We start from the raw sequence: 27,842 nt of genomic DNA on the forward strand, positions 1-27,842 counted from the left end.
TGCCATGCCCCAATTTCTCCAAGTGGGATTCAGCTGAGCCAAGTCTTGGCAGCAGGGAGCTCACGGGAGGTCAGATCCGCAGGGCTGGTGAGCTCCGACCTTACCTGCTGCCCCTCGGTCAGCCGCAGCCGCTCTGCCTTCCCCAGGACTGGGCTGTTACTGCTGCACGTGTGCTTTCCCACCCGGAAAACACCTTTCCCGGAGTGCCGGCACAGCTTTACTGCAGCCGAGCTTTCCTTAGTGGGTGCGTGAATTCTAAAGTCAAACTTGTTTTCCCAGCTCCAGCGCGCTGGACGTGGCAACAGGCTGCTGACAGCAGAATAACTCCTCAAACCTGACATACTCAAGGACAAAATGACCAGCTGTTGATCTTGCTCCTCTTCAGCTGATCCCACACCAAGGTAGAAACCCATCCCTCTCAAAAAAGCCACGATGAGGGACTGAAAAAAAAACCCAAAGCTCCTGCTTCTGCGGGCCTCACCTAAACCACAAACACTGCCAGGCACCACAAGTAAATCTGGTTTCGGGGGAGAACTTCAGTGTACCTGGTACCTTGGCAGTACAGAAGGAGTTGTGCAAAAATCCTGACTGGATTGCTTCCATTTTTATCTAGAGTCTCTCCATTCTAAAAGCAATGCTCTAGCCAAGACCAAGAGGCTTGGGTGGGCAGCTGGAGCCTGCCCGCAGTGTGGACAGTCAGCCACAGGCTGTTTGTGCTGGCAGCGAGGCCCGGACCGTACCTTCTTCTCAGGCTCCTCGGGAGTGCCTGTGGGAGTGGTGCAGGCGTCTTCGGATTCAGAGTGATTAAACTCACAGGACGAAACACTGGCCGAGTCCGTGCTTTCCCCAGAGCTCCCACTTGGAGTGGATTTGGGTGGCTCTTTGATGGGTGTGCTGTGGGCGATCACCTCGGAGCCTAGAAACAGCCTAGTGTAGAAAAGAAAGCACAAAAACCAGTAAGTGAAAGCAGAACAGAGCTGGGCTGAGCAAAGCTGACACTCGGTTCACAGATCTCACGTATTGTTTTGTTTTCTTATCTCGAGTGGCCCATTGTTTTCATTTCCTCTGTGGTGTTTATACGGTTTGGCAAGAGAGTTTGTTACGCACTAACGCGCCGCCTTCTTGACCTCGTCAAGGCCAAAATCGGAGCTGGTGCCCAAGTGGCACCAACAAGACTCCTCTTCGGCCCATTAAATTTTCAGACTTACTTGCCAGGAAACGATGGATCGTAAACCTGATGGGATTACAAACCAAGGGACGAGGGGCAAGTTAGAGGCACAGCAGCCGGATCTGCCTTACGTGCTCCTGCATGCTGCTGTCACACCCTGGTCCCTCTGGCACGAGGCAGCTCAAGACCTACTCAGTCTCCATGAGTAAGGGAAACTGTGCAGGAAAAGGTAACGCACAGCCAAAGGTCTTGAAAAGGCAAATTCACCCCTGCTGCAAATTCTTTCACTCAATAAAGGTGCCACAGATACCAGTTTCTCTCTAAGAGTCCAAACAGACACAATGAGGAGCCCACAAGAAAGTGTAAATTATAGGCTCTCCCTCTCTCAGACTCGTTTCTGAAGGCAGGTCAGGCGAATTTAAAGGTGTGTCAAAGGAAACAAACGTATAATATATGTAAGGCAGAGAAGCAAGGTGAATTAGATGGTATGTCAGGATGCAGTTAATGATTTAAAACAATTCAGAGAGGTGTCACTCGCTGTTTCCGGGATGAATTGTGCCGGTCTTTACAGCATTAATTTGCCAAATACATTCAGAGGGCAGACGGAACAACTCTTTGGACAAACAAACTCGATACGGTAAATTACAATACTAGAGCACTGGAACAAGAGAATAAAGCCTGTGCTCCGCAGTGACAGCTTAGGCACGAGCCAAGGGAGACACAAACAAGAGGCCATCGACAGTTCAGGCACTGTCATCTTCAAAGCTCACGTTCTCCTAGCGTATCACCACCAACTCGGATGGACTAATGGAAAAAATTTCCAAACAGCTGCCTGTTTGTGGGCTTTTTTGCGTATCGGAACTCAAAACTCTAGGTTGAAAACATCTGTTCTTCTTTCAGACCCTAACCTGCAGCAGCACTCACGTGACGTGAAGTGGCTGCTGGCTTTGCTGGGGAAACCAGGCACAAGGACCAAGCAGGAAGGGAGAGTTGAGAGGTGGCAGTGCTGTTAAATTCATCATTTCTCCCCTCATCTTGATCATGCCACCAGTATGTGGGAGTCCCTTCGTATCTCCTCTTGCACCGGGTTCAAATTTCTCATCTTTAAGATAGATTTACTTGGGTCCTCGGTCTCTGCTTTCATTCCCTGCAGCTCTCCCTGGATTCCTGCTAGCGGATTGTTTCCTGCGTGTGCTTAGCTGCGTGCCCCTGCTCTCCACCCACCTCCTGTTTCAATCTTTATGGTATTACATTAAATTGGACCACATCCCCATGACCTTTTTCCTTCTCCAACGTGAAGGCAGTTTGGCAGATTGTTTCCGTTATCAAATGCCTTTTTGCTAACCTGAATTTTCGTATTCAAATCCTGCAAGGAATTTTTGCATGTGTATAGCAAATTAGATTAATAACAGGCCAGACTTTATCCTTGTTTACTCTGTTTTGCTACTGCTTTCAGGGAAGTCATTACACAACAGATACTGAATTTATAATCCAGCACTAAAATTGTTCCTTTTTTTCTGACCTTTTAGGAAGGCTTGTTTGTTTCTAATCTCTTTCATCATTAATAATCCTCACAACTACATATAATAATAGAAAGGGACAACTTCAGACAGAAGTACAAATTTCTAGCTGATGGTGTCTCCTTAAAGTAACGCAGTGGTCTGGATCTCCAGCTGGGGTTTTCAGCTGGTGAAACGAATATGGCTTGTTTGATTTATTCAGGTTCACATTAACACACCAAACGCCCCTTGCCCCGTCATACTCACAGGCTGAACCTCTTCACCATGCTTTTCCGAGATTTCGGCGACGTGGTGCTAGTGTCAGCAGCTGCTTCGATCTCATGGGAAAGGCTGCAACTGCAGAGCAGAGGCCACTGGGTTAATTTTTACAGACAATACTATTAGTTATGTATCTAAAGAGTAGCAATATTCATAGAAGGATGGAATCATAGAATGGTTTGGGTTGGAAGGGACCTTCAAGATCATCTAATTCCAACCCCCCTGCCATGGGCAGGGACACCTTCCACTACACCAGGTTGCTCAAAGCCTCATCCAACCTGGCCTTGAACACTTCCAGGGATGGGGCAGCCACAACTTCTCTGGGCAACCTGTTCCAGTGCCTCACCACCCTCAGTGTAGAAAATTTCTTCTGTCTAATCTAAATTACCTTCTTTCAGTTTAAATCCATTGCCCCTTGTCCTATCACCGCACACCCTTGTCCAAAGCCCCTCTCCAGCTTTTTTGTAGCCCCTTTAGGTACTGGAAGGCTGCTAGAAGGTCTTCCCGGAGCCTTCTCTTCTCCAGGCTGCACAACCCCAACCCTCTCAGCCTGTCTCCATAGGAGAGGCATTCAAGAAATTCAAGAAACCTTAAGTTATTCCCACTTCACGGCAGGTCACAACCCCACAAAGAGGAACATGCTCTGTCCACATTTTACCATGGTGAAGGGGATAGTTTGCTTCTTTATAGCAGTTTTAAAAAGTTACGCTTTTTTGGATGACATTCATAATGTTATTAAAACAAAAATAAATGAAGAAATACTTAACATTGGATAAGCTGACATATTTGTTTTACTACGACTCAGTACAGTGCAGTATGTATCTGTGCTTACACTCTTAGTGCAGCAGAGTGGTATTCCAATTCCCGGTGGAGATATTAAAACGCTGTAAATAAATTGTCTTGGGTTGATCTAGCAGCCTGTGCAGTAGCACAGAACTCAGCAGGGCTGCAAAACCCACTCCAGACGCCCGGGAGACATTTATCTGGTGAGCACTCAGCGAGCTCTGCGTTGCCTTGGCTACCTGCTGCCCGCATCCACCAGCTGAACGCTCAGTGCCTGCATCTCGACATCCCTTAGGATTGCCTTCCAAGCGTGTCTCTGGGCGTACAGACAGCCCAGACACAACAGACTTATCCTGTTTCAAAGGCAGAAGCCTGATTTCCAGTCTCGAAACTAAACCCCGCTAAGTGTTCACTGGGTTTTCTACAGCTGTTCAGCAGAAGGCAGATGTATTTCCACTCTCCTCGAGCAGCAGTACGGGTAAGTTCCTGTCGGAGGACAGCTGGAGGCTGACATAACCTACCCGCAGGTGGGTGTGGGGTAAGAAAAGTCTGCTTTGGCAGCTGGGTGGAGAACCTACCTCTCCTTGTCAGATAAATGCTGCTGTCTCCAGAACCACTGGATGAATTTTTGGTCTGGTGTCATGCAGTAGCTGTTACATGCAGATTGCAAGAGCTTAATTTGGGCGATTACCTCGAATTCCTAAGAAAATAAACAATCAAATAGGAATTCTAATTAGAAAAACAAGAGAAAGCCAAACAAACTCACTCATATACGAAACACACGCAACAACGGATCCAGGACAGACTTAGTTTGACCTCAAGTTCAGCTTCAGTTGAATGACTATTTGAAGAACCACTTTTTCAAACAATGAAGTATTATTCCCCCCGCAGCATCCCTAACGTGTCGAAACGTGACCGTTTTATCGCCACGCACAAATTGGAAGGCAAACACAAGGCATCACGCTCCGCCACAGAGCTTTTCCCAAGCACTGACTGGGGCGTAATGCCGGTGCGAAGCCGCCGAACGGCAGCGCTGCTGGCTGTTCCTCTCGGAACAAGGGTGGCAAAGGGTCACAGGTTCTTCACATCACCCTGCCCTGTCAGGACCAGCTCTGAGAGAAGAATCGCACGCTGTACTTAGGTGGTTCTGGGGCAGCAAGCAAGGGGAGGGCTTAGGGGTGCCTGCGATGGAAGCGGAGGGGCTGATCCTCCCCGCTTTGCGCGTCGTGCGCTCACACTTGAGCCAGAGGAACGTAAAACTCTACCCTTGGCACGTGTGACAAGAAGGTGCTGCTCTTCTGTAACTCCACCTGCATGCACACTTTGCCAAAATAATTCCTAAACACCCTTTGTGTTAGAGCAGGTTATAGAGTCAGGATGCAGGAACGGAGCCAAGTACTCCAGAGGGCAGCTTTGCCACTGCAGCCGGTCTGATGACCGTGGAGAAGCTCATGTATCTCATTATGAGCATCCTGAGCCGTGCAGTTACACATACAAGGCAAGTCCGAGAAGTGGTTTGTAGAGCTGGGAGCAGTTAAGGGAAGGAAATGGCTCCATCACAGCCAAATCCAAGTCTGCTTCCAGACCCCACAACGGAGATGTGGCACGACTTCACTCAGACAGCTGTAACCCTGGTACCTTTACTCCTACACAGCGTGACTCCCTTTTACCTACAAGTAGTTTACTGCCGCAGAAGGAAGATGTTTACAAACTGTATCTTCTGCAAAGCAAAGGTCTCACTCCACCTGGTCTGATTCTGGTCCTGGTGGGACGTACACATGGAACATATTCCCATGAACGCCTAACGGAGGAAACGTGCGTGCCCTGGGCGTGATTTCCATGGGAGTTAGTGGCCTCTTCCCCTATTGCACACACCTAAAAAGGGGGTTCTGTTCCTGTGGCACCCCTCACAGTCTGCCAGAAGCTCACGGCATCTCAGGGATCTGGTCTTTCCTCCTGAACTTCCATTAAAATTAGTGGCTGTTGTATGTGCTGGAGCAAAGATGAGGTCGCGCCAAGGGAACGCGCTAGAAGGCAGCATCAAGTAAACAAAAAATCACAGAACGTTCAAACTTACCTTTCGCCTCTTCTCAAAATTTATCAGGCCACCCTGTTGGAAGGAAGGAGAGTAGAAAAGCACATGCTCAGTTGAATTTAATCCCAAAGAGGATGAAGTAGCAAGGCTGATGTAAAGCTCAGACCTGCCCTAAGCAAGGTCCTTCTAAAAATACTCGTTTCCAGATCTGTTTTGAACCACAGCACTCGTGTATCCGAGTCTCCAAAGGGTATCTGTCCTCATGGCCTAACTGGCAATCTGCCCAAGAAAAGCCCGATACAAGAACACAAGAGAAATTAAAAAAAAAGAGGGTCTTCAGTCACTTCAGGGCTCAGACACGTCTGAGTCAATATTGAAGTACTTCAGTGATCAGTCTGAAGAGCTGAATTTGTGATTCTGTGTATTTTACCAATAATTCACAAATCTTTACACTTCAAATGCTGTTTTCAGAAAAATAAAACGATGTAATGGAAAGCCTACGTTGCTCACGTTTTCTAGCGTAAGGAAACAAGACAACATACAACGTTAAGCTTGTCCCTGGAGATGGAACTGCGCTCAAATTCACACAAGATTCTTGTGAATAAAACTGCATATTCCCTCCTTTTTTTTTTTTTTTTTTGTTTTTTTAAAAAAACAGATTCCTCCATTTTCTGCACAAGAACCCAGCAGAAGATACAGGAATAGACACACTCACAGAATCATGGAATGGTTTAAGTTGGAAGGGACCTCAAAGATCATCTAGTTCCAACCCCCCTGCCATGGGCAGGGACACCTTCCACTACACCAGGTTGCCCAAAGCCTCATCCAGCCTGGCCTTGAACACTTCCAGGGATGGGGCAGCCACAGCTTCTCTGGGCAACCTGATCCAGTGTCTCACCACCCTCAGAGTGAACAATTTCTTCCTTAGATCTAATCTAAATCTCCCCTCTTTCAGTTTAAAGCCATTGCCCCGTGTCCTGTCACTACACACCCTTGTCCAAAAGCCCCTCTCCAGCTTTCTTGTAGCCCCTCTCGGTACTGGAAGGCTGCTAGAAGGTCTCCCCGGAGCCTTCTCTTCTCCAGGCTGAACAGCCCCAACTCTCTCAGCCTGTCTCCACAGCAGACCTCCTGGATTGCTTATGCCCTGCTGTGTTGTGTGTCCAATATCGGGACTCAGTGCTGGGAAGGCAGGGAGGATATTTAGGATTCAAAAAAATTGCCCCAAATTACCTCAATATAGTCCGGAAGGGCTGTGTCAAGCATGGTGAGATCAGTGAGGAAGGTCCCAAGGTAAGGTACCGTGCCTTGCATTACCCCCTGCAAATGATCAGAGCAATGTTGGATTAATTGACTGAGAAATGGTAATAGTTAGAACACCAGAATACTCCTGTAAAAGAAAATTAAATAAAAGTAGTCTGCTTAACCAAACAGTGGTCTTATAAATTCTGGGATTTTTTCATGACATCATCCTCGGTACCTAATCTAGAATCTAACTCAAATTCTAATGAGAGCAGGATGCCAGGAACGCCTGCTGTGGGTGAAGGACTGAGCAGCAGGGACAGGGTCCCTTGGTTGCCTGCTGAAAGAGAAGGAGCTGGGGAATGGTCCCGGCTAGCCGGTGTGAGCAGCTTCTCTCTCTGCTTCATTCCAGTGGATTTTTCCTTAAGGATGATGTTATACCACGTGACAGTCCAGTCAAATCAAGTCACGTTTTTTTCCTTCAAGAAGTGACCACTTTCCCACTTTCCCCAGCCATTCAGTGCATTTTAATAGTAATTATTCAAGTTTTAAACTTTCTAGGCTGCTAGCAGTTGTAGAGTTTAGGTTGTTTCTACACTTGTGAAGGGAATACTTGTTTCTACCATCCAAAAGGATCTGTATTTTTTCCAGTCAAACAAACAAAAAAAATCATATTCAGCACTTTTGCCTCCCTATCCCAGATTTCTCTCCCTCTGTCCTTTTAAGTCTTTGCCAACTTTGAGACAAAAGCCATTTTCACCAGCAGACTGGAAACCGGACACATTTTACAAAGCAATCTCTGTGGAAGTCTGTGCAATTTTCAAGCTGGTATGTCAGAAGTTTCATGAGCTTCTTTAAAAGTAAATGAGATTTCTGCTCCAGCCAGAGCTGATTTTCTTTATCACAAGAACTCCAGTATTTACATTATGTATTTTACTGCATGAAAATTGTGTGGCTGTCCCTGTATTTCTCTCTAAAGGGTAACAAAAGTAGTTTATGAAATTCTTTCTTGTAGGACAGAAACAAGAAAGTTGAAAATGATGAACGCATGTTTATATTCATCCATCATTTGTTACCCTTTCATAAGACAGGTTTCGTAAAATTCTGGAAGACTCGAAATTCAGGCCAAACCCTTGGCTCAGCGTCCATCCCAAATAGCTGGTTGGGATGTGAAGCAAACACAAGCGGGGACGGGAGCAGCAAGTCTGTGCACCCAGTTATCCCCTTGCAGGGGACAGGGGAAGACGGCACCAGGGAACGTCACACAGCCCCTGCGTGCGTCCGCCAAATCCCAAAACCTGTCAGCATTCCCAGCGTCAGCTCGCTGAACGCACCGGCTGTGCTGATGCTTTGCTTATCCGTTTTTCTCCAGCGTTCCAGTACACAGACGGGTGTCACTGGGGTAAAAGGGCAGGTGGGTTGTGCTAAAAACCGTAGCTGTTACAGCTTGAGCTGGGGGCAGCAGGAATGCTGTAACTGTTTAGATATACAGATGTGTGCATGTGTGGGATTGTATATATGTGTGTGTGTGTATATATATATGCACCCTGTATATACACATACACAGGACCACCTGCTCACCATGATCCACAGCGTAAGGGGAGTGCAGCTTTGGGCATATTTTACAGGGACAGACATTCTGGCTGTCTAAAGCTTTCAGTTCACTTGCTTTTCACTTGACAGAGGCCACGTTCAGAAGCGTTACCTGCTGCACGCTCGTTTTGTTGAACACCTTTCTAGATTTTTGCTTCTTATATAATTCCCCAGTTACGGTTCATCATGTTACTGGTTCAAAAAAGGGAGGAAAAGCATCCCAAACTCACCATGTCTTTTTGAAGTTGCAGTCGCCTCTGTGTCCTTTTCTGATTTTCTTTCACGCTGCTGTCCAGATTGGCAAATTTGGATGTTCCTTCCTGCGAGTTAAAAAGGAATTAAAAGGTGATTAACGAAGGAGCTGAGAGGTAAGATGGCAACTACATTTGTGTAACATAATTGCAAACACATTTAACCAGGCAAGCTAGGCCAGCAAAAATATTTGCTGTGCAGGTACATGTGTGTGTGTATACATGTGCTAATTTTCTGGGACTCATCCACTGATTGGGAATTTTGGACAAAATCCCAAAGGAATTTTTCTGCCAAATGGCTCTACTCTGCCCGAAGCTGAGCGCTGTTGAAAACATCCCAAGAGTTTAAATCAGAGAATCTTAGATATACTTCAGGTATCCAGACGCTTCTCTGAACTCCATCCTTCTCTGGACTCCACCCTGACACTCTTGACCTCAGGATTTCTGTTTCATTTCCTAACCCGGACCGCTGCAAGTAAACATCTCTATCTTATGTAATGCTTTGTTGTTTTTCCTACGCCGCAACGCAGCGACCCTGCGACTACCCTGTGTGGCTTATTGACTAATCCAAAAACAGAGAGGAAATGAAAGTAATAGGTTTTCATCCCCACAATTCAAGCTTTCCTATGAATGGATGAGCTATTTCACGAGAGATCTGTAGCCTTTTATTTCCCTGGATCCATAAGGGATGCTGGGAATTACTGTTACTTTTCTCCAGTGGTCAGATAGGTGGGGCACGAATCATTATCACTGTCTTTTCAAGAGGCACAAACCAGCAGCCTGCACTTAGAGACCCTCTCATCACAACATTTCTCAGCGTGAGACACAAATTTTGTATTTCCTTCCTTAGCTGAAAAGCAGGAGCAATGAAAAAGGAGTGTTATCTCAATGTCTTCGAGATACTGAAAGGTAAACTCGAGATTCTCTAACAGCAGCCAGGCACAGAAGCTGGAACCGCTGCCCAAAGCAGAGCCGTTGTCTGGGGAGGAGAGAACACAGCGCTCCCTCTCCGTGCCGGCCGACCTGTTCCGTATGGCATTTTGTCCGCTCCGCGCTTGAATTTGCAGGATGGATAGGCAAGGTCAAACACGGCTTCCCTAGAGAGACTATTTATAGTGGAAGAAAACAAAGACTTTAAGGATTCAGTGGACATTAATCCTCCAACCATTACAGAATGGTTCAAGAGGAGAAGTAGGAGAGAGGTTCCAGCTACTCTGTGGAATTTTTCTCCTCGCGCTGCTTTCAAATTGTTTTGCAAACCTTCTTACAGCAGCTGGAGAGAGTGATTTGGTGGGAGCCAGAAGGTCTGGGCTCGGATTGAGTTGTTTTGTCTATTTAATGTTTAGTTAAATAAGCTGTTCTGAACACACGTTTTTCCCCTCTACACTTATTGTTGTCTCACCTGCTTTAAAATTTAGCTACAGATGTTGATAAATGGATGATGAACAGAACAGACGGACAGGTTTGAATGTGCTCACCCATCATTCCTGAGCAAAACACGGTGTTTTGGACACCAAGGCAAGGGGCTGAGGTAAAAGATGCCAGACTGACTGGATAGAACTGCCAAAAAGTAAACTGGGTAGCCAGTTTATAGGAACATTTTTATGTAAACAGAGAAAACTGCCGCAAACATTCCTTGGTTTCTAAGGAATATAACCTTTCCCTGCTATTCTTCTGCACTCCTTTCAAGCTCCTGAGCTCATTGGGGTTCTCCCAGGAGAGCGCACAAGTCAAACTGTTTCAGACAGAGCCTGCTTTGTTGTCCATCTGGCCACACACAGAGCAGGAAGCCTGTTCCTTCGAAATTCCCAGCCCTGTTTTCTAGTTCCAAGAAAGGTACGGGATAGTCGGATAAACATCTCGGTTTAATTGCTCAGCTGAAGCTGAGTGGCATTGTTCCAGTGAAGTCACGACAGTGGTGCAACCCAGTAGAGCACTGGGTTCCCAGTCCCAAAATCCCAACCTAGTGACCACATTACGGCGGTGTGGTGTTCAACCCGAGGGGCTCCGAGGGCTCCTGAACTGCTGTCTTGTGAGCAAACCCACACAGAATCCACGCTGCTGCGTCCTGCTGGACGTGGGTACCTGAGCTCAATGGGCCAACACTAGTGTAGGTTCTTTCAGGAACAACGAAATCACCTCCCATCCCAGTGGAAAAGCACAAGTTTTACAGACTTGTCTTCCCTGAAGCACTGCATCCTGTAGTTCAGGGAGAGGTGAGCTTTGGCAGCTGGTTAGAAAACGGGCCGACCTCAGCTCTGATTGAGATCACAAGCCTTGTAAGTCAAGCTAATTCTCACCTTCATTAGCAGCTCCCTGCTTGTCAGATAGTTGTCGTGGTCCGAGAAGATGTCAGACAGCTCTTCGAACATCAGCATTATGTCCCTGCACAGGAAAAGATTAGATGGTTTAGGTTATTAGCAAGCACTCTCAATCAAATTACTGTTCAGCTTTTTTTTTTCCCCTCCTCATGAATCATAAACAGTTGGGCATATACAAGATAACACCACCAAAATGCATCTCATGAGATGCTGCACATCTACTGGGAACCTTCCTGGGATCTTCTGGTGCTCCCAGTGAAGTCAGGTCTTGTTTGACAGCATCACAATGCAGTGCCATAGGCAGGCAGACCCCAAGCAGGGTTTTGAACCACAGTGCAGGGTATGAGATTCTTGTAAGAAAGTGGGTAAAGGGGTACAAAGGAACAGAACAACAGCTGTGAGAGGTGTCTTACTGAATTTTTGCACTCTGGAAAGCTAGAAGGATGTAAGTGTATGAGCCCCTTTCTATTACCCAACACTATAAACACAAGATGGTAATATTTTGATCAGCAACAGGAACACGGGGCAGCGGAAGGAAAGACCCACCTCTGCCTAGGGGAAATGCAGAAGTATACTGCGTGGCAGAGTGACATTTGTCTTTGTTTATCAAAGGCAAAGGAAAGAAATCTGTTCTTCCCAAATTGAACAGAGCAGGACAGCGTCTTTCCTAGACAGAGATTGCTGGTGTCTGTTTGGCATCCAGTGAATATGCCAATCCCACAGAACACAAAAAGGTGTCCCCTTGTAAGAAGCATTGTCTTCAATACAGATCAAGATTTTGTCGTTTGGGGATATATTTTAAGGAAATGTCAGGACCAGGAGAGGATTAATGAGGGTTTGTAAGCAACCTGGACCTCCTCCAACTTCACGGGAGAGAAGACAACAGGCAAGTATCATGGTGCCCTTTCCCTGACCTTCTGAGAGCGATGCCCATGAGCTGGGTGCGTAGCTAATCCCATAGTTTTTCAGAATAGGTTGTGGAAGATCCAGTATGCTATAAAGGACAGAAGAGACCCAGTATCCCTCAGGGCAGGTTGTCCCCTCAATTTGAAGGAGGACCTCACAGCAGTCAGACCCAAAAAAGGGGTCTGAGCCTCGCAGGAATGAGAGGTTCTTCTAAAAGAACAGATGTCCATGAAGGACCAGAATAAGACGACTGAGAAGAACAAGATGAAAAGAAGGAACACTGAGCTTTGTTTGGGGCTAGCCACGGGAGCGGAGAGGGAAGCTTACTTTGGAACACACGCCCAGGTCTTCTTTAGCCGATAGATGGAGTAGGACTGCAGTGCCGAAATGATGGCCCTCAAGGAGGAAAAATTCTTCAGGATCCTACATTCCTGTGAAAGGAGCGGTTAGAAACACGGGAGCATTAAATGTCAGCATTACAAATACATTCGTGCTCTTCTGTTTGACCGGTGTCACGCTTGCTACGCCTTCTCACTGCTAAGCAGGCAGCTGTACAAATACCCAGCATCAAAAAATATCACTCCCCCTCCCAGCCACCAACACTTCACGGGCTTTGGCACTTATATCTTGTTTTCCTCACTTTCCTGGATTTGTGGTGATGTTGCAGTGTTACAGCTTCCAGTTCTCCTAGTAAAAACAAAGGTGGAACTCGGTCCATGAAGCCAGGCTAAAAAGCCCAAACGTTACACTTCTTAAAAAGCTCTTTATAGTTACCAATCCCTTTTACCCTTTTAGGGGAAAAACCAGGCTTTGCCTCTTTGCATGTGGTATTTAAAATCTAAGCCCTCCACCAATTAAAAATAAAGACATGCAAAGGAATAACCTGTTATTCAAGTATGTGCACACTGCTGCAGAGAAAAACCTTCCCAGCTTTTCCAGAGTTGGGATCAAATCCTAACAGAGAGACTGGTTCATAGACATCTCTTAGGCAGCTTCTCTGTGGCAAAAGCTTTGATGGAAAAGGACACTGGAAAACTTAATTCTCAAAAAAAAAAAAAAATCCTGGTAAAGCAGATGGAAGCAAGGAAAGGTGGGAAAGTCAGGCCTGTGACTCTTCAAGGAACTCCTGTAAATCTGTTGGTGGCTCAGGAACTAGAGCACGGGCACCACAGACTCAAGAAACCCTTGCAGATACAAGCTCTCACAACCAGGTGTCTGAACACGCAAAGCAAGCGGACAAAACCCGTGCCGATTTGACTCTGGGCATGAGTTGCATTAAAATTGTCTGAACAACTAAGGCGAGTATCTTTACTCTCACTTATTTACCTAAAAAATAAGTCTTTGTGCAACTTAGGAGGCTACATTTAACTAAGTGTGGCTTAAGAAGACCGACTGGGCAGCCAGCACCTGAAGCAGGTTGGCAGTTAGCCTAGAAGAAGACCAAGTTCAAGATGATGTGGTAGACATGCAAGACCCAAAAGCTACTTTTGCATGATTTGGGGCTGAAGAAGCCACATAACAGCTCTTCTTCAGAGACCGACACATTTGAGGAGGAGATCCTTCTTTCCTTACATTCAACTTGAAATTCAGGCTGGGGAGAACAGAGATTTAGAGGCACAAATTCTTAGCTTTTTTTTTTTTCCCAAATATAACAGGAGTTTGGACTGGAAGATCCAATTTGGAAACATCTTGACTTAATTGCTCGTTGTGTAATTTAAAGCACATTAAGAATCCAATATTGGATTTTGTGTTCCTAATGACTTAACTGACTGCAGACTAAACTTTAGCATTTCTATAGAAGAAGAATTTTTAAGACTGCTTCGAGTAACTTTGTTTCATGCTGTGTCCTTCACAAGAGGAAAACCAGAAAAAAATCCTGTCCAGAAGCAACACTGATTTTAAAAAATTAAGCATAACAGGATATTAATGATTTCATTTTTACTTTTTTTTTTTTAAAGAAAATACTCTGTGAGCGAATTCTGGCTCCTGCTTAGAAACCCTAGATCTAGGTGGAGCAGAGAGGGCTGGCAGTGAGAAAAAGTATTCAGTTTATCTCATAAACCAAGAAACTGGATCCAAAAGTCACGAACACGTGGGACTCCGTGCTGCTAAGTTACAGAGTCAGTTGTTAGTGAATAACTGCACTTTAATGAGTGGATTATTTTCTAATTCAGGCATCTGACTATTCAAAAGCCTCATTTGCATGCACAAAGCAAGCGACTTTCTTCAGAAGCGGGCAGCTAAGTATATATGCAGCTAGCTGTTCTACATGTGCAATTATTTTGTGGAGCGTGCACATGCATTTTCCATGTGCTTGGCTAAGACTGAAGCGTTTAATTACGCCTATGAATTAAGTAAAGGGAGAAGCACTGAATCAAGAGAGGTGGAGAACAAAGCTGTCCGTCCGCAGAACGAGTGCGAGGAGAGCGGTGCCTGTCCTGGCTTCCCCAGGCCTCCCTTTTGCCCCGTGATGAGCAGGAAGCTGCTTCGTGGTTGCTCACCCAGACTGCGGACCAGTCTGCCCCATCAAGGCCCCTTGATGGTACCCTCCGCGACTTCAAGATCTGCACATGGAAAAGAGGAATCCAACTTCCTAGATCCGTTCACACGGGCTGTAAAGCAGCCATCAGATGATAACAAAAACGAGTCGACGTAAGTGCCGAAAGGGAGGTGAAAGACTGTTTCCCCGTACCAGTTTCCTGAACCGTGCAGTTGCCGGAGCTTAGGGGCCAGGACTAACAATACTGCCCCTGGAAGCATGGCAGTGTGTTGTCAAGGTTGGAAAGCCTCTGTTTGGCTTGAGCTTTTTATGATTGCTTATTCTGTATAGCTCGGAAAGAATCCATGTGATTCTTAAAAAAAAAAAGTCAACACACTTCCACACGAAAGTGCTTTAACATTCCCTTCAAAAGAGAGATCTAGTTTAGTGCCAGCCGCCCGGTGCTCTATAAGGGAGTTCAAAAGACTACAGTAAAATATTAAAGATAAAAATCTAAGAAATCAGCAAACTGGAGTTATGTAAAGAAGGCATGCAAAACCCTTGCACGCAAAGATTAAGAAACATCTAATCTGCTACAAGACAAAGGAATTGAAGCAAAGAGTGAAAATGTGTTAAAGAAACATGAGAGACAACGATAAAGCAGAAGGGTAAGAAGATGAGGAGACTGGTACCATATTGTAACTCTACTTATTTTTCCTGGTCTCTGCTTGCACCTCCTCTTACCCCCTCCAAACCAGCTGGTTTGTGTACCTAATGTAAACTGTCAATAACTCAGTAGATGAATGACTTTTCAGCCTCAAGAATTGTTCAAAACAAAAGAGTACAAACAATTCTTTCATTTTTTCCATTTGAAAGAGGCTACCACTTCCTAGAAGTAAGTTACCTGTGGCTGCACTTAACTTAAAACCTTGTATATATTTTTTTTTATATAAAGGTATATAAAACCTTTGCTGTTATATACACACACATATATATAAACATCTGAAAACATAAACAATTGTGCTGTCTTCCATCACATCTGATTTCAACAGATGCAGGAGCGGGACCATGATGCTTGTGGACTGAACATGAATGGCCAAGGGTGGGTAAGCACAGAGTTTACTCTGACTGCGCCCGCTGCCTGCCCCACTGCCAGTCCTACTCTATTCTTGTTAAACTTTCCTCTGCAAACAAGTCTAACCTTTGGATGATGTCAACCATCACTTCACATCTTCCACTGACATGAGCAGTAGTTCCTTCCTAGGGAAGTAACCTGGTTGAATTTGCACCTATCTTACCATAAACGTTACTTTATCAAGGATATGGCACTCCCCATGTGCAAGACACAGTTATTTGCCTCACTCATTAATTAGCACTCCCAACCCTATGAAGAGACAAGCATCAACCCCATTTCCACAGTGGGGAAGGAACTAAGGAGAGGAAGGGTAATACTTCATCTGTTATTACAAAGGAAGTCAGTCAAAACCAGAAAGAATTAGAGCCAAGATGTTCACTGGCCTGGGACCAACGCACACACCCGCTTTCTCCCTTCCCAGCTCTCCCACTCCAGGGCACCCGCGCCAGAAACATTCAACAGTTGGAATAAATGCCTTACATGTGCAATATTAATCCACTTCTCAATGATCTTGGCTCTTTGCTGTGTTTTGAGTTCTTTGCTCTTCAGGATAGTGCTGACAACACATTTGGTAACTGCATTGAACTGAGAGATGGTGGCTCTGATGGTAGGTGCCACATGGTTGTTTTCTTTCTTATCCCTTTGAGACCAGATGCATCCCAAACAGTGGTAGGGCACAACTTTCTTGAAGAGTTTCTGGAAGGAAATACAGGTGTGTGAGTCAGTAGGATTCTCCTAGATCTCTATTATCCACAGGAAGTAGTGCCTGTTTACAGCACAATCTGGATTTAAATCTAATATGGTATTAAAAGGTAAATATTTGTTTTCTCTTAGTTTAAAATATACATTTTGGCATACTCTTTATAGGCTTGATGCTCTAAAAGAACTGTCAGCTAAACAGTCCTTGGAAAATAAGAGACACATTTATATCAGTTGCATAACCAAGGGGGAAATTTTTTATATGATGGTATTTTGAAGGAGATTGATACAGACAAACCGAATCAGAGCACTACAGGTAAGAGTACCTATACATATTTAGGCCAGGTAGCAATATAGTCAAAACGTGCTATATCTCAATTGTTGAATACTAAACTTTGCAAAATAGGCTACACAGTATACAGTCACACTTTAAAAAAAAATAATAAAAAAAAACCCACAACCACCCAAACCTTCAGAACAAAGAAAAAAGCCCAACGAACAAACCAAGTCTAGATAACCAAGCAGAGATGTTCTGTGTCCCAACAACAGTCCTGTTCTAGAACACTATGCTTACATTGACATAACTTTAAAAAAATCATAACTTAGACACCCAGCACTACTTCCCCTAGCATTTCAAGTAGAACATATACTCTACTTACTGCATCCATGTATGTCAGCTGTTCTGCCACAAGGTCTTCCTGGAAAAACGAGAATTCTTCTGGACTGTTGACCTCCAGTTCCACTTCATCATACAGGTTACTGGGGGAAGGGCTATGGAAACCATCTGTCCAGGATGGAAAACGTAACTTTGTAAATTAATACAGCAAACAGTGAATCAAAGCAGATGTTTATTTCTTTTATATACTGTATATATTATAGCAAAGCACCCAAAGAATCCTGCCTGATGTAGTGGCCCCACTGTGCTGCATACTTTAGTGAGAAAGATGATGACCAGAAGATTAAATTGGCAAAGAAAATGTGGAAGAAAAGGAATCATAGAACCATAGAATGGTTTGGGTTGGAAGGGACCTTCAAGACCATCTAGTTCCAACCCCACCACCATGGGCAGGGACACCTTCCACTACAGCAGGTTGCTCAAAGACTCATCCAACCTGGCCTTGAACACTTCCAGGGATGGGGCAGCCACAGCTTCTCTGGGCAACCTGTTCCAGTGCCTCACCAACCTCAGAGGGAAGAATTTCTTCCTTAGATTTAATCAAAATCTGCCCTCTTTCAGTTTAAAGCCATTGCCCCCTGTCCTGTCACTACACGCCCTTGTCAAAAGTCCCTCTCCAGCTTTCCTGTAGCCCCTTTAGGTACTGGAAAGCTGCTAGAAGGTCTCCCTGGAGCCTTCTAGAGAAATAGAAAGAACTGAGCTGTTCAGTGTCTCTTAGCTGAAAAGTGGCTTAATCCATTTGCTAACCATTCTGCTGAAAGAAACAAAACCACCTCCACTCCAATAAAAATTCCTTATAAACATTGAAGAATTTTGTTCACCTGCTTTTTGGTAATTATGCATTTTATAATCTGGAAAAAAAAAATCAAACTGCAAAGATACGAGACTCCAATATCTCTCAACTATTGCATTTGGAATGCTCTTTTATCCAACTTTTCACCTCCCATGTGTGGAAATAAAAGCAGATACCAGATTTTCTTGGCACCGTTCGCGCCTTCACATGGCTACACAGACTATATTGAAGAGAGTTGATCCCAGCTTCCCTCACTTTCCCTCTCGGGGAATTTTTCCCAGAAAAGGGAATACAGTCAGCACCTGCAGCGTTCAGCTGAACGCTGCTTCTGAATTTAGAATCATAGAATGGTTAGGGCTGGAAGGGACCTTCAAAGGTCATCTAGTCCAACCCCCCTGCAAGGAACAGGGATATCTCCAACTAGATCAGGTTGCTTTGGCCATTTGCACTGGGCAGCAGCGAAGAGGTGAGAGACAAGAGCTGTCCTCAGAGGGACCCGACCCAGTGCAGAAGGGATTTCACGGATGTTCCTGTGCCACCTTTTGGCACCCACAGGTTGGGAACAAAGCCACGTGAAAATACAAAGAAATATGCCCTCATTTCCCATGGTCAAAGGGGAAGTCAAACAGAAAAATCGCTGGAAATAAATCCTCTTCCTAATCCCTTTCTCTGTAAGGTGACAGTAGCTGCATAAGAAGGGAGAAAAAAATAAGTGAACTTGGTGCAGACTAACAACAAAAATACGGAGTTTACTACTGGTGGGATCTCAGTAACAAACCCAACGCATTTCGGAGTACGTTACGCAATACTGCAGATCCAGGTGAAGCCAAGCAGAGCTACAAAAGCAGATAAAGTGATATTTCCTCAATGCTTTTTGAAATATTGTGTTTTTCCTTTCTTCATTAATTAGCAAAACCTCATCATCGATGTAAACTGCGACAGTTTTGATGTAACAAGTTGTAACTACAGGCCGTATCCAGACTTCCATCTGTACATTCCAATTGCGCAATTTATTGACAGAGCTAAACGTGATAAATGGAGACCTCTGTTCCAGCATTATTTTTCTGTGGCTGTTTTGTAACAATTCGCATAATTTAATGGGCTTCTATTGAACTGTTACAAAAGTCACACTTTTTTCTCTCTCTTTTTAGCTATGTAACTCCTTGTTTTCCTTCCAGTTCTTGAAAGTCAACTGAAAATCCTCATCCCTGAGTTGCAACCCTACTCAAAACCTCACAGGGCCCTTTAAATCAGGTCCTGGAGTGCAACGCAAGATTTTCCTTTTCTTTTTCCATGCCTCTTTTTCTCTTTTCTCTCTCCCCTTCATAAATGCCTAACCAGTCTTTTCCCTACTCCCCAAGAAGCTGCAATCCTCTTCTACTCAAGTATCTCATCACCTTCAAATCACTCTGATCCATTTAGCCCTCTCAAAGCCCAGCTGCCCTCTTGACATCACTGGGAGCAACCAAAGCCCCTTCTGAATCTGCAGCCTCTGACTCACCTCACTTTCTATTGCTCAAGCTGCAAGAATTGAGGCCAGGAAGAGCTTTAATCCATGTACCTGGCACTGCAATCTTATCTACTGCCATGGCCGATGGCAGCATTGAATGGAGGTTCTGATTACCCAAATAACTGCAGGATTAGGGCCCAAATTTGTAAATTCATAGCACAACATGAATGCTTTAGAACAATGATTATCAGCGAGTCTTGATTGCAGACAACACATTGGGAGTTTTGAAAGAAATCTCTGAAACGAACAAAGCTGGAGCTCTGATAAGTAAGTGACAGTTCTGAAACTCTTCTCTGCAGACCCCGCAGGTTAATCGCGTTCTTCTCCTCTTATTTTACTCTAATTAACAGCCTCTGTGCTGCTACAATTTGGAAAATGTTACCATTCAAACTGACTCATCTATCAGCCTGGAGAAGAGAAGGCTCTGGGGTGATCTTATAGCAGCCTTCCAGTACCTAAAGGGGCTACAGGAAAGCTGGAGAGGGACTTTTTACAAGAGCATGGAGTGACAGGACAAGGGGTAATGGCTTTAAACTGAAAGAGGGGAGATTTAGGTGAGATCTAAGGAAGAAATTGTTCCCTCTGAGGGTGGTGAGGCACTGGAACAGGTTGCCCAGAGAAGCTGTGGCTGCCCCATCCCTGGATGTGTTCAAGGCCAGGTTGGATGAGGCTTTGAGCAACCTGGTGTAGTGGAGGGTGTCCCTGCCCATGGCAGGGGGGTTGGAACTAGATGATCTTTGAGGTCCCGTCCAACCCAAACCATTCCATGATTCTATGATTCTATAACTCAGAAAAAAACCCAACTTTTCAACCATCAGTTGAGGAAACCAACGAAGGAGCGGGGCTGCTGGGAACTTCAGCTCAACGGATGAATCTAAACATGGATCTCATGAGCTTCCTTTGTTTGACCAGTGGTAACCAAACCCAGGAAAGGACACCAATAGGCACGTATGGGCAATCCTGTTCACTTACCTGTGTTCAGTAAGGAAAATGCCCAGGCTCTGTGCGATATTTCTTTTTATTATGTGTTAATGACCGAGTTAATTCGGTGTTTCACAGTATTATGCATTGACACGGTATTTCTGGAATATCCGGCAGACATGATTTTTATGAGATGAAATGGCTTTTTGCTGTCATTTCCTTTACCCTTTTATTACATCAATTATTCCCTCATGCCCCTCTACCAAAGCTGGAAGTTGATTCCAGTTCTCATTCACACACTACGTGAGCTCCGATGGCTTTTCAGCTTATGCCACAGGAAGCTTTCCGACCAGGATAAGGGTATGTGTCAGGTTTGGCGCTGCACACAGCGTATTTGTGTTACTACAGTTCACTATTGTTTCAGTAGACTGTGACCCCCAATAACGTAAGTTTTCCTCTGTCCTTGGATACCAGCAGCCGGCCGCTCAAATCGGAAAAAAACAGCCACAGACACTTCCTTTGACATGGTGGTAACTAGGAAGAAAACCTTCGCGACAACAAGGCTTGTGACTCAAGCTGTATTTTGTCCCAGCTTTGTATTTCGCTTTTTGTTGGTTTGGGCTTTTCTTGGCGGTGGGGGGGTTGCAATGAGAAGACCAGCTAAAGAGCAGCTGCGTGTTTTCATCCAATGACACGGGAAGTGCTGCGGCAATCTCAAAAGCTTCGGCTAAATATTAGAGAAGTGCTGGATTTCCCAATCCACCCCAGAATGAAAAGGCACCTACACTGTGCAGCTGTTTTGTCCTGCACAGAACCTGCAGCCTCATATAGAGATTAAAAAAAACCCAAAAAAGTCACTGACAAGCCTCACAATATTGTCAACTAGCACAAGAGTTAATGAAGTGTGTTCCTCAAGAATCCTGGTGGTACCATACAGTCTGGGAGAAGAGAAAGACAAGAAGGGAAAGGGAACTTACCGTCGTTTTCCACTTCTTGGTTCTGGAACTGCTCCAGGAGGTTCTGTGCCCTCCTCTCCGGGTCCGAGCCAGCTATATTCCTCCTCAGGTAATCCAGCAACTTCAGCAAACACGGGTAGTCGGGTGGCTCTCTGAAATCCTCAGCGCTCTGATCGAGCCAGGCTCGTAAGATGGATGCTATTGCACTAAGAGCAAAAACCACAGCGAACACACTGGTTATACAGAGCACGTGTTGGTGCAATCGTACGTATCTGTGTCTAATACAACAATAAAAACACTGAGACATTCTTAACCCACGTGAAGTCAGCACGAAGGCCTTTTTCAGGAAAACATTTAATTTGTTCTTTTTATGCATGGAATCTTATTAACATATCACTCAGATATCGCCAAGGACTTCAGTGAAGTTACTCCTGATTTGCCCTCCTGCAAGTGGACCCAGTTATAGCTCCTAAATGCAACCTGTGAAAGACTCAAATTCCTTTAAGGTTTATTGAGACCCTTCTACTAAATTCAGGATATCAAATAACGATAGATAACGCAATTAACACAATAGGGTAGGACAGAATAGGGTAGTTGCAAGGGACCTACAACGATCATCTAGTCCAACTGCCCAACCACTTCAGGGCTGACCAAACAGTTAAAGCATATGATTAACGGCATTGTCCAAATGCTTCTCAAACACTGACAGGCTTGGGGCATCAACCACCTCTCCAAGAAATCTGTTCCAGGGTTTGACCACCCTTTCAGTGAAGAAATGCTCCCTGATGCCCAGTCTGAACCTCCCCTGGTGCAGCTTGGAACCATTCCCATGCATTCTGTTCCTGGACCCCAGAGAGAAGGGCTCAGCACCTCCCTTTCCACATCCCCTCCCTCAGGAAGCTGCTGAGAACCATGAGGTTGTCCCTCAGCCTCCTCTTCTCCAAACTAGACAAGCCCAAAGCCCTCAGCCGCTCCTCACAGGACACACCTTCCAGCCCTGTCACCAGCTCGGTTGCCCTCCTCTGGACGCATCCAAGGACCTTCACATCCTTCTTAAGTGGTGGGGCCCAGCGCTGCACACAGTGCTCCAGGTGAGGCTGCACCATCGCTGAACACAGCAGGATAATCCCCTCTCTTGATCCTCTCACTTCATCTACCATGCCCAGGGCCTCGCACCTGTTCTGTAGGGGTAGCTTAGAGGGTAACTTAGAGGATATGGAGGTGTTTACCTCCTTACCATGGAGCTCTCACTGCTCCAAGCTGTAACCTTCTCTCACCCCTCCTTATCCCTTGTGACTCTGCCTTCCTCCGGGCACAAAGCAGATCCAGGACCTGCCTCCGTAGTGGCCACGCTGACTTGGCTTCTATGCATCATAGATGGCAGTGGGTGTCTCCATTGATCAATCTTCCTCTCAGACTCTCGAATACTCCTCAGTCTGCCCACCTCCTCCTGCAGCTCAGCCACCAGTTCATCAATCTGGTCACACCTCCTGCAGTCTTGCTTTCTATCACCTTCCACCTCTAGGAATATCCTTTCAAACATCCCACAGCTGGATGCTCTGACAGGAGCTCTGCCTGTGTGGCTGCATTGGTTCTGCCAGGTGCTAGAAGCTCAGGAGAAGCAGAAGACACTGCTTTTTGCCAGGTGGTCACCATGCTGCTGCATGCCTGCCCACTGGCAAAAATATACACTCCGGCATCTGCTGCAACCAGCCGGGCGGATTGTTTGCACCTGTTTGAACCTCCTGCGCTGCCAGGTGCACGCTCCGTGCCTTGCTGTCTCATCCAGCCAGTGGCTTGGGGAACATCTCCCTCTGCTTGTCCACCTGTATCCCTCCTGTGTCCCTCCACTACTTGCTGCCACCACTGCTGATGTCCCTCGTGCTGCTCCAGCATCTGTTGCAATCAATAACAGAAGGAGCCCTCTCCCACGTATATAAAGCCAGCACCTGAGATAAAACCAAATTATTCTCTATTACTGGCATCCATTATGATCCTGCTTCCCTGTATCCCACTGTTTGTCGAGCTAGCAAAGCAAGACTTGCAAATTACCCTGGAGTTATGTCTTGTTTAATCAGTCGGAGCATCTTTGCTTAGCTGTACCGTGACCGTGTTTGAATAACTACCAGACGTTCCGCACACAATCAAAAGCAGAACATAATTTTCTTAATTCTCTCTCGTGGCAGTGGGAAAAGCTGTGGCACGGCGAGGCTGCGATGTTTGCTCCGTTACAGCTCCCTCGGGATGTTGTGGGAAACTAGCAGGGAGGAAACAAGGTATTCGTGGCTCCTTCAGGGTAGCAGCTTCACAGTGGAAGTGCTAAATCAAACTCTTCCTTTGGTGCCCCTTCCTCTCATCAATCGCGGCTGCCGAGTCTGGGGGCAAAACCAAAGCTGCACATTCCTCCACACCGTATGATCTGCTGTCTTGAAAGAAAGACTGCCCGTTCACGAGACCTTGGGTTCTGCAAAAAAGCAGTCTGAGCCTGAACCTAAGCCCCAGAAGCACACCCAGTTAGAGAGATTGCCTCATCTGTGAAGATAAAACCCTACTCGTGACACATGCAGCATGAGCAAGTATCAAGCTTGAAGATAGCTGAACCCAGAAGACAGCTTGGTCTTGCTAATCTTAGGATGAAACACGTAAGAAAAACAGATCAGCAGAATCCAGATTTTATCCTTAGCCTGAAGACAAGGAGAAGCTGTCAAATTGTATCTTGCAAGAAGGTATCTCAGCCACGTGGGCAATGCAGGAGAACGGTGCTTAAGGAGTTATAGGAGTGTTGGATCTCATTCAGGAAACTTATCCAGGATCTTCTTAGACACATGCAGCTAAAAACCCACCAGTTCCAGAGAACTGCCCCTGGACAATCCTTCTACAGACAGAGGGGGGATGAGGGAAAACCAGAGCTGATGGATCAACATGGTTTCCACCTTGCGTGGAACGGAGGGAAGCAAACTGTTTAGCTGCTTTTCCCGGTTTATGTAGGTGTTAATCCACAGCCACCTGTTAGATTGGTACTTAGATATTGCACAAACGTGTGCTTACAGGAATTCCCTTAAATCCTGTCTTTGCAGGGATTTTTCATCATTTCAACCTGATTTTGTAAGAAAACAAGATTTACTATTTATGCTATGGTTTTTCAGAAATAACTTACAACGCTGTTGACAAATTTCAACTAAGTGTGCGAAAACTGGAACAAGTCTGGGAAAATCACCAAATTTCGTCAAGTTTTAACAAAATTCAAGCCTGGATAAAGAATAACGATCAACTTTTTTTTTTTCCACTGCAGTGAAGACCGTGAGATCTTTGACTCTTCATAGTCATGGGTTGGTAAATCAGCATGTATATTTTGGTGCACCAATTAGCGCTGACCACAGCACATATGACAGGCTGGGAAGCAGCAGATAACATATCAAAACAGTTTTTAAGGAGAATTTTGTTTACCTGAGCTGACAGAGGGATTAAGGAAAAGGACTTTTATGTGCGGTCACTTAATATGACACACCAGCCATGGCCACTGTCTCATGATCACCAACTGTGGTGTTCAGAGAAGGACATAACATGAGAGGGAAAAGCTCCTTGTTCCAGAATAAAGGGCACAACAAACATCTAAACTTCCTGAGAAAACGAAATCCTGAAGATTTCCACTGGAACCATCCCTGTACTTCAAATCTCTTCCAGCCAGTAGTCATAAACCCTGTAGCAGGCGCAGGAGGTGACTTACAGGTATTGCTGTCGTGGAAAGTGGGGAAGGGGGTTTAGGAAGGAAGAAATGCAGTTCTGTAGGGAAGCAGATCTCCTGAGCTTTACTGCCAATGGAAAAACAGCTGAGATGACCAAGTGACAACAGCCCTGGTTTGCAGCAGGTCCTGTTTGGTTCTGCAAATGCTTAGGGCCGTGCTGTGTAGTCGGCTGTGAGAGCTCAGCCCTCCAACGACAATATTTTTCACATCTACAGAAACCTTCCCATCAAGTGACACCTATTCCAATAACCCAGTTTCACCAGACCCTCATGCCATAACAGTATCCCATACTCCAATTTATATCCCATGGAAGAGGAGAAGGACCATGCTTTCAAATAAAAACCTCTAACCACAGGTATCCAGTTAGAGACACCAATGTGTCAGCTCAAAGAGCATCCGTGCTCTGCGCTCATGAAAATCACTTGGCTTTTAAAGTTCAAATCCTCAAAACCACAGATGTTGTGACTCCGGGTCTATCGTGTTAACCGCTGCAAAATGGAAAGGGACAAGCACGCCAGGAGGACCTCTCTTTCCTCAATTTATGGGATTGTGAGAGGAATTCAAATACAAACATAGATTTCACATGCGGACAGCGAGGAACCCAAAAGCCAACCCAGAAAGCTCTCGTATCAAACCTGCATGCAAATACCAGCACGTTTGTTCTGCCAGTAGGGAAACCACAGCAATATCTGGTTAACTGGCCCTCAAAATAATCCAACAGTTAAGAAAGGGTAAAGAGAGTTTCTCCCGCTCTCCTTGTCTCATCTTAACCATATTGATTTTTCCTCAAAGGTCAATTAACTTTTGATCCCATACAGATGTCATTTTACAAGTCCTATCAATTTTAGTCTGTTGTTCCTTCTGTTTCCTTCTCTGATATTGTGGCAAATTTGCATTTCTAATTAGAGCGTTTGGAAATCTGTCGGGAAGACTGTTTTGGTTAGGCTTGCTGACAGAAGAAACTCTGGAATTACAATTTTAGAGCTACGAAAAGTATTTACAACCAAAAATTAACATGCAAACACGCTCTGGATTTCAGGTTTCGTTGCAAACACGGAACACAGATCACGCAGCTTGGAAGGCTCTCTTCACATTTGAAAACCATTTTGGACCGAACCTTCACAACCTTGCTCAGACAAGCTTCCACTGTACATGCAACAAGTAAGGCCTTCATGCTTTAGGCCAGTGGTGGCCAAACTTTTTACCTGGAGCTTCAGGATCATTTTTCTCAGTCAGGACAGGTGTCACACAACAGCCAGTGCTCCACCACCACCATGGTGAAGCCAACAGCCCCAGCTCCACATCCCAAGGCTGAGAAAGGCCACAACAGACAGATGCCCACGGCGATGCTCCCAAACCCTCGCTCCACCCTCCCGTCTCCTCGTGTTTTTAATTGTCCTCTCTAGCCCTGTACATACGCCACTGTCCTACATCCACAGTATTTTAATTTCCTTTCCACCACAGGCAGGGGAACGCTGTACCTCGCTCTGTGCCCCAACTGTGAGTTTCCTCCTGCTCCGTGCCTCTTTTTTCCCCACTCACATCACTAACTCACCCTCATCCCTACTGGCTCCACCACCAAAAACTAGGTTGGCTCTTGTTTCCTTATGAGCATTTACCAGTTCAGCAATGATTTGGAAGAAGGAGCCTCTCCACAGGACAAGTTCTTGTACTGATGTTCACACACTCTTTACACTGATCTCAGTTTTCCAGAGGTTTGGTTGATGGCCACTTTCATAAGCTGAAGAATAAACAGATTTTAAGACAGACCCAGCCTCCCCGAGCAGGGTGAAGAGTTCACGGCCGTTACAGACACGGATTTTTGCCAGCAAAATCACTTCAGTCAAGAGGGGAAATAGGAAAGAGAAAAAAGTTATCCTGTGCCCTACTGACCTCCCATTGCCTGACTGGTGTGTCAGGGAGGGAAGCTTTCTGAAAATGGGCCGGAGAATTGCCCGTATCTTGCAGTAGCTTTGCATGTGCAGCCCTTGAGAAGAAACTCCCTGTACTCGACAGACCCAGAGACAGATAGGAACGGGAGCCTTCCAGGATCTCCGACAGGAAAGAAACATCACAGACTACATATTTCATGGGTTGATTATGAGCTATAAATTTTTCTTTTCCTGTCTACAAGAAAAAAGAGTTTTTACTTTTTAACTCCTGTTCTGCCAACCACAGGTGCTGGGCTCTGGTCAGCAACGCTTTCCACTTTCACACCTCTCACCAAGTCTTCTCATTTCCAAACCAGCTTTGCCTGAAGCTCATCTCTGAAGGTTTCAGTCTCCAAAATCTACCTACTGTTAGGTGAAAGAAGCATATCTGGTTCTGGCGTTTACAAACTGGGAAAACAGAACTACTCAGCCACTCAACGTTTGCCCAGGAGCCACCACAAAACGTGCTGAGACTGCGGCAGCTCCAAGTCTAACGTGTCCACCATCTCTGAGCTGGAAAACAAGGCCTTCATGTCACATTGCCACGAGTGATTCTATTGAAACAGAAATTCTGTTGCACGGAAATTCTGCGTAGTCTTTTCTCAATGGGGTAGACACCTATACCACTGGTCCTGAAGAGGTCTGCATAGGAATTAGATCATTTCTTGCCAAAAAGGCAAAGGCAGAGTTTTCTTTCCCACCACAACTATTTCTAAAGAATAAGTAGAAGTGAATCTCAACAATTAAGGAGAATAAGGAGAACCTCAGTTGCAAAAAGAGGTTAAATGGCTGATTTCTTATTAAATTAGGCAGGAACATGCAGAAAACTATCCGTAATTTGCCAAACACATACTGAAGACCATCAATGGAACAATCTTTACAGAAGGCTATTCCCTCTCCTCCACTTCCCGTGCAACAGCTT

At 45.4% G+C, this 27,842-nt stretch overlaps 1 protein-coding gene across 2 annotated transcripts in view; it reads right to left on the bottom strand.

Moving 5' to 3' along the window:
- RGL1 (ral guanine nucleotide dissociation stimulator like 1) overlaps positions 1–27,842 on the bottom strand; it is a 79,003-nt gene that overhangs the window by 2,785 nt on the left and 48,376 nt on the right. Inside the window, exons 5-15 of one of the 2 annotated variants that reach the window (XM_086617257.1) lie at positions 21,265–21,449; positions 17,047–17,171; positions 16,169–16,384; positions 12,402–12,505; positions 11,148–11,232; positions 8,827–8,916; positions 6,995–7,081; positions 5,807–5,839; positions 4,308–4,429; positions 2,935–3,024; positions 741–927 (exon numbers count right to left, since the gene is read on the bottom strand). In XM_086617257.1, coding sequence (XP_086473383.1) covers positions 741–927; positions 2,935–3,024; positions 4,308–4,429; positions 5,807–5,839; positions 6,995–7,081; positions 8,827–8,916; positions 11,148–11,232; positions 12,402–12,505; positions 16,169–16,384; positions 17,047–17,171; positions 21,265–21,449 — 1,324 coding nt within the window. The remainder of the gene's footprint in view (positions 1–740; positions 928–2,934; positions 3,025–4,307; positions 4,430–5,806; positions 5,840–6,994; positions 7,082–8,826; positions 8,917–11,147; positions 11,233–12,401; positions 12,506–16,168; positions 16,385–17,046; positions 17,172–21,264; positions 21,450–27,842) is intronic. The other variant, XM_086617258.1, reaches the window with a different exon arrangement.

This window comes from Tauraco erythrolophus, chromosome 10, assembly GCF_009769465.1.
Source record: "Tauraco erythrolophus isolate bTauEry1 chromosome 10, bTauEry1.pri, whole genome shotgun sequence".
Taxonomy (NCBI): domain Eukaryota; kingdom Metazoa; phylum Chordata; class Aves; order Musophagiformes; family Musophagidae; genus Tauraco; species Tauraco erythrolophus.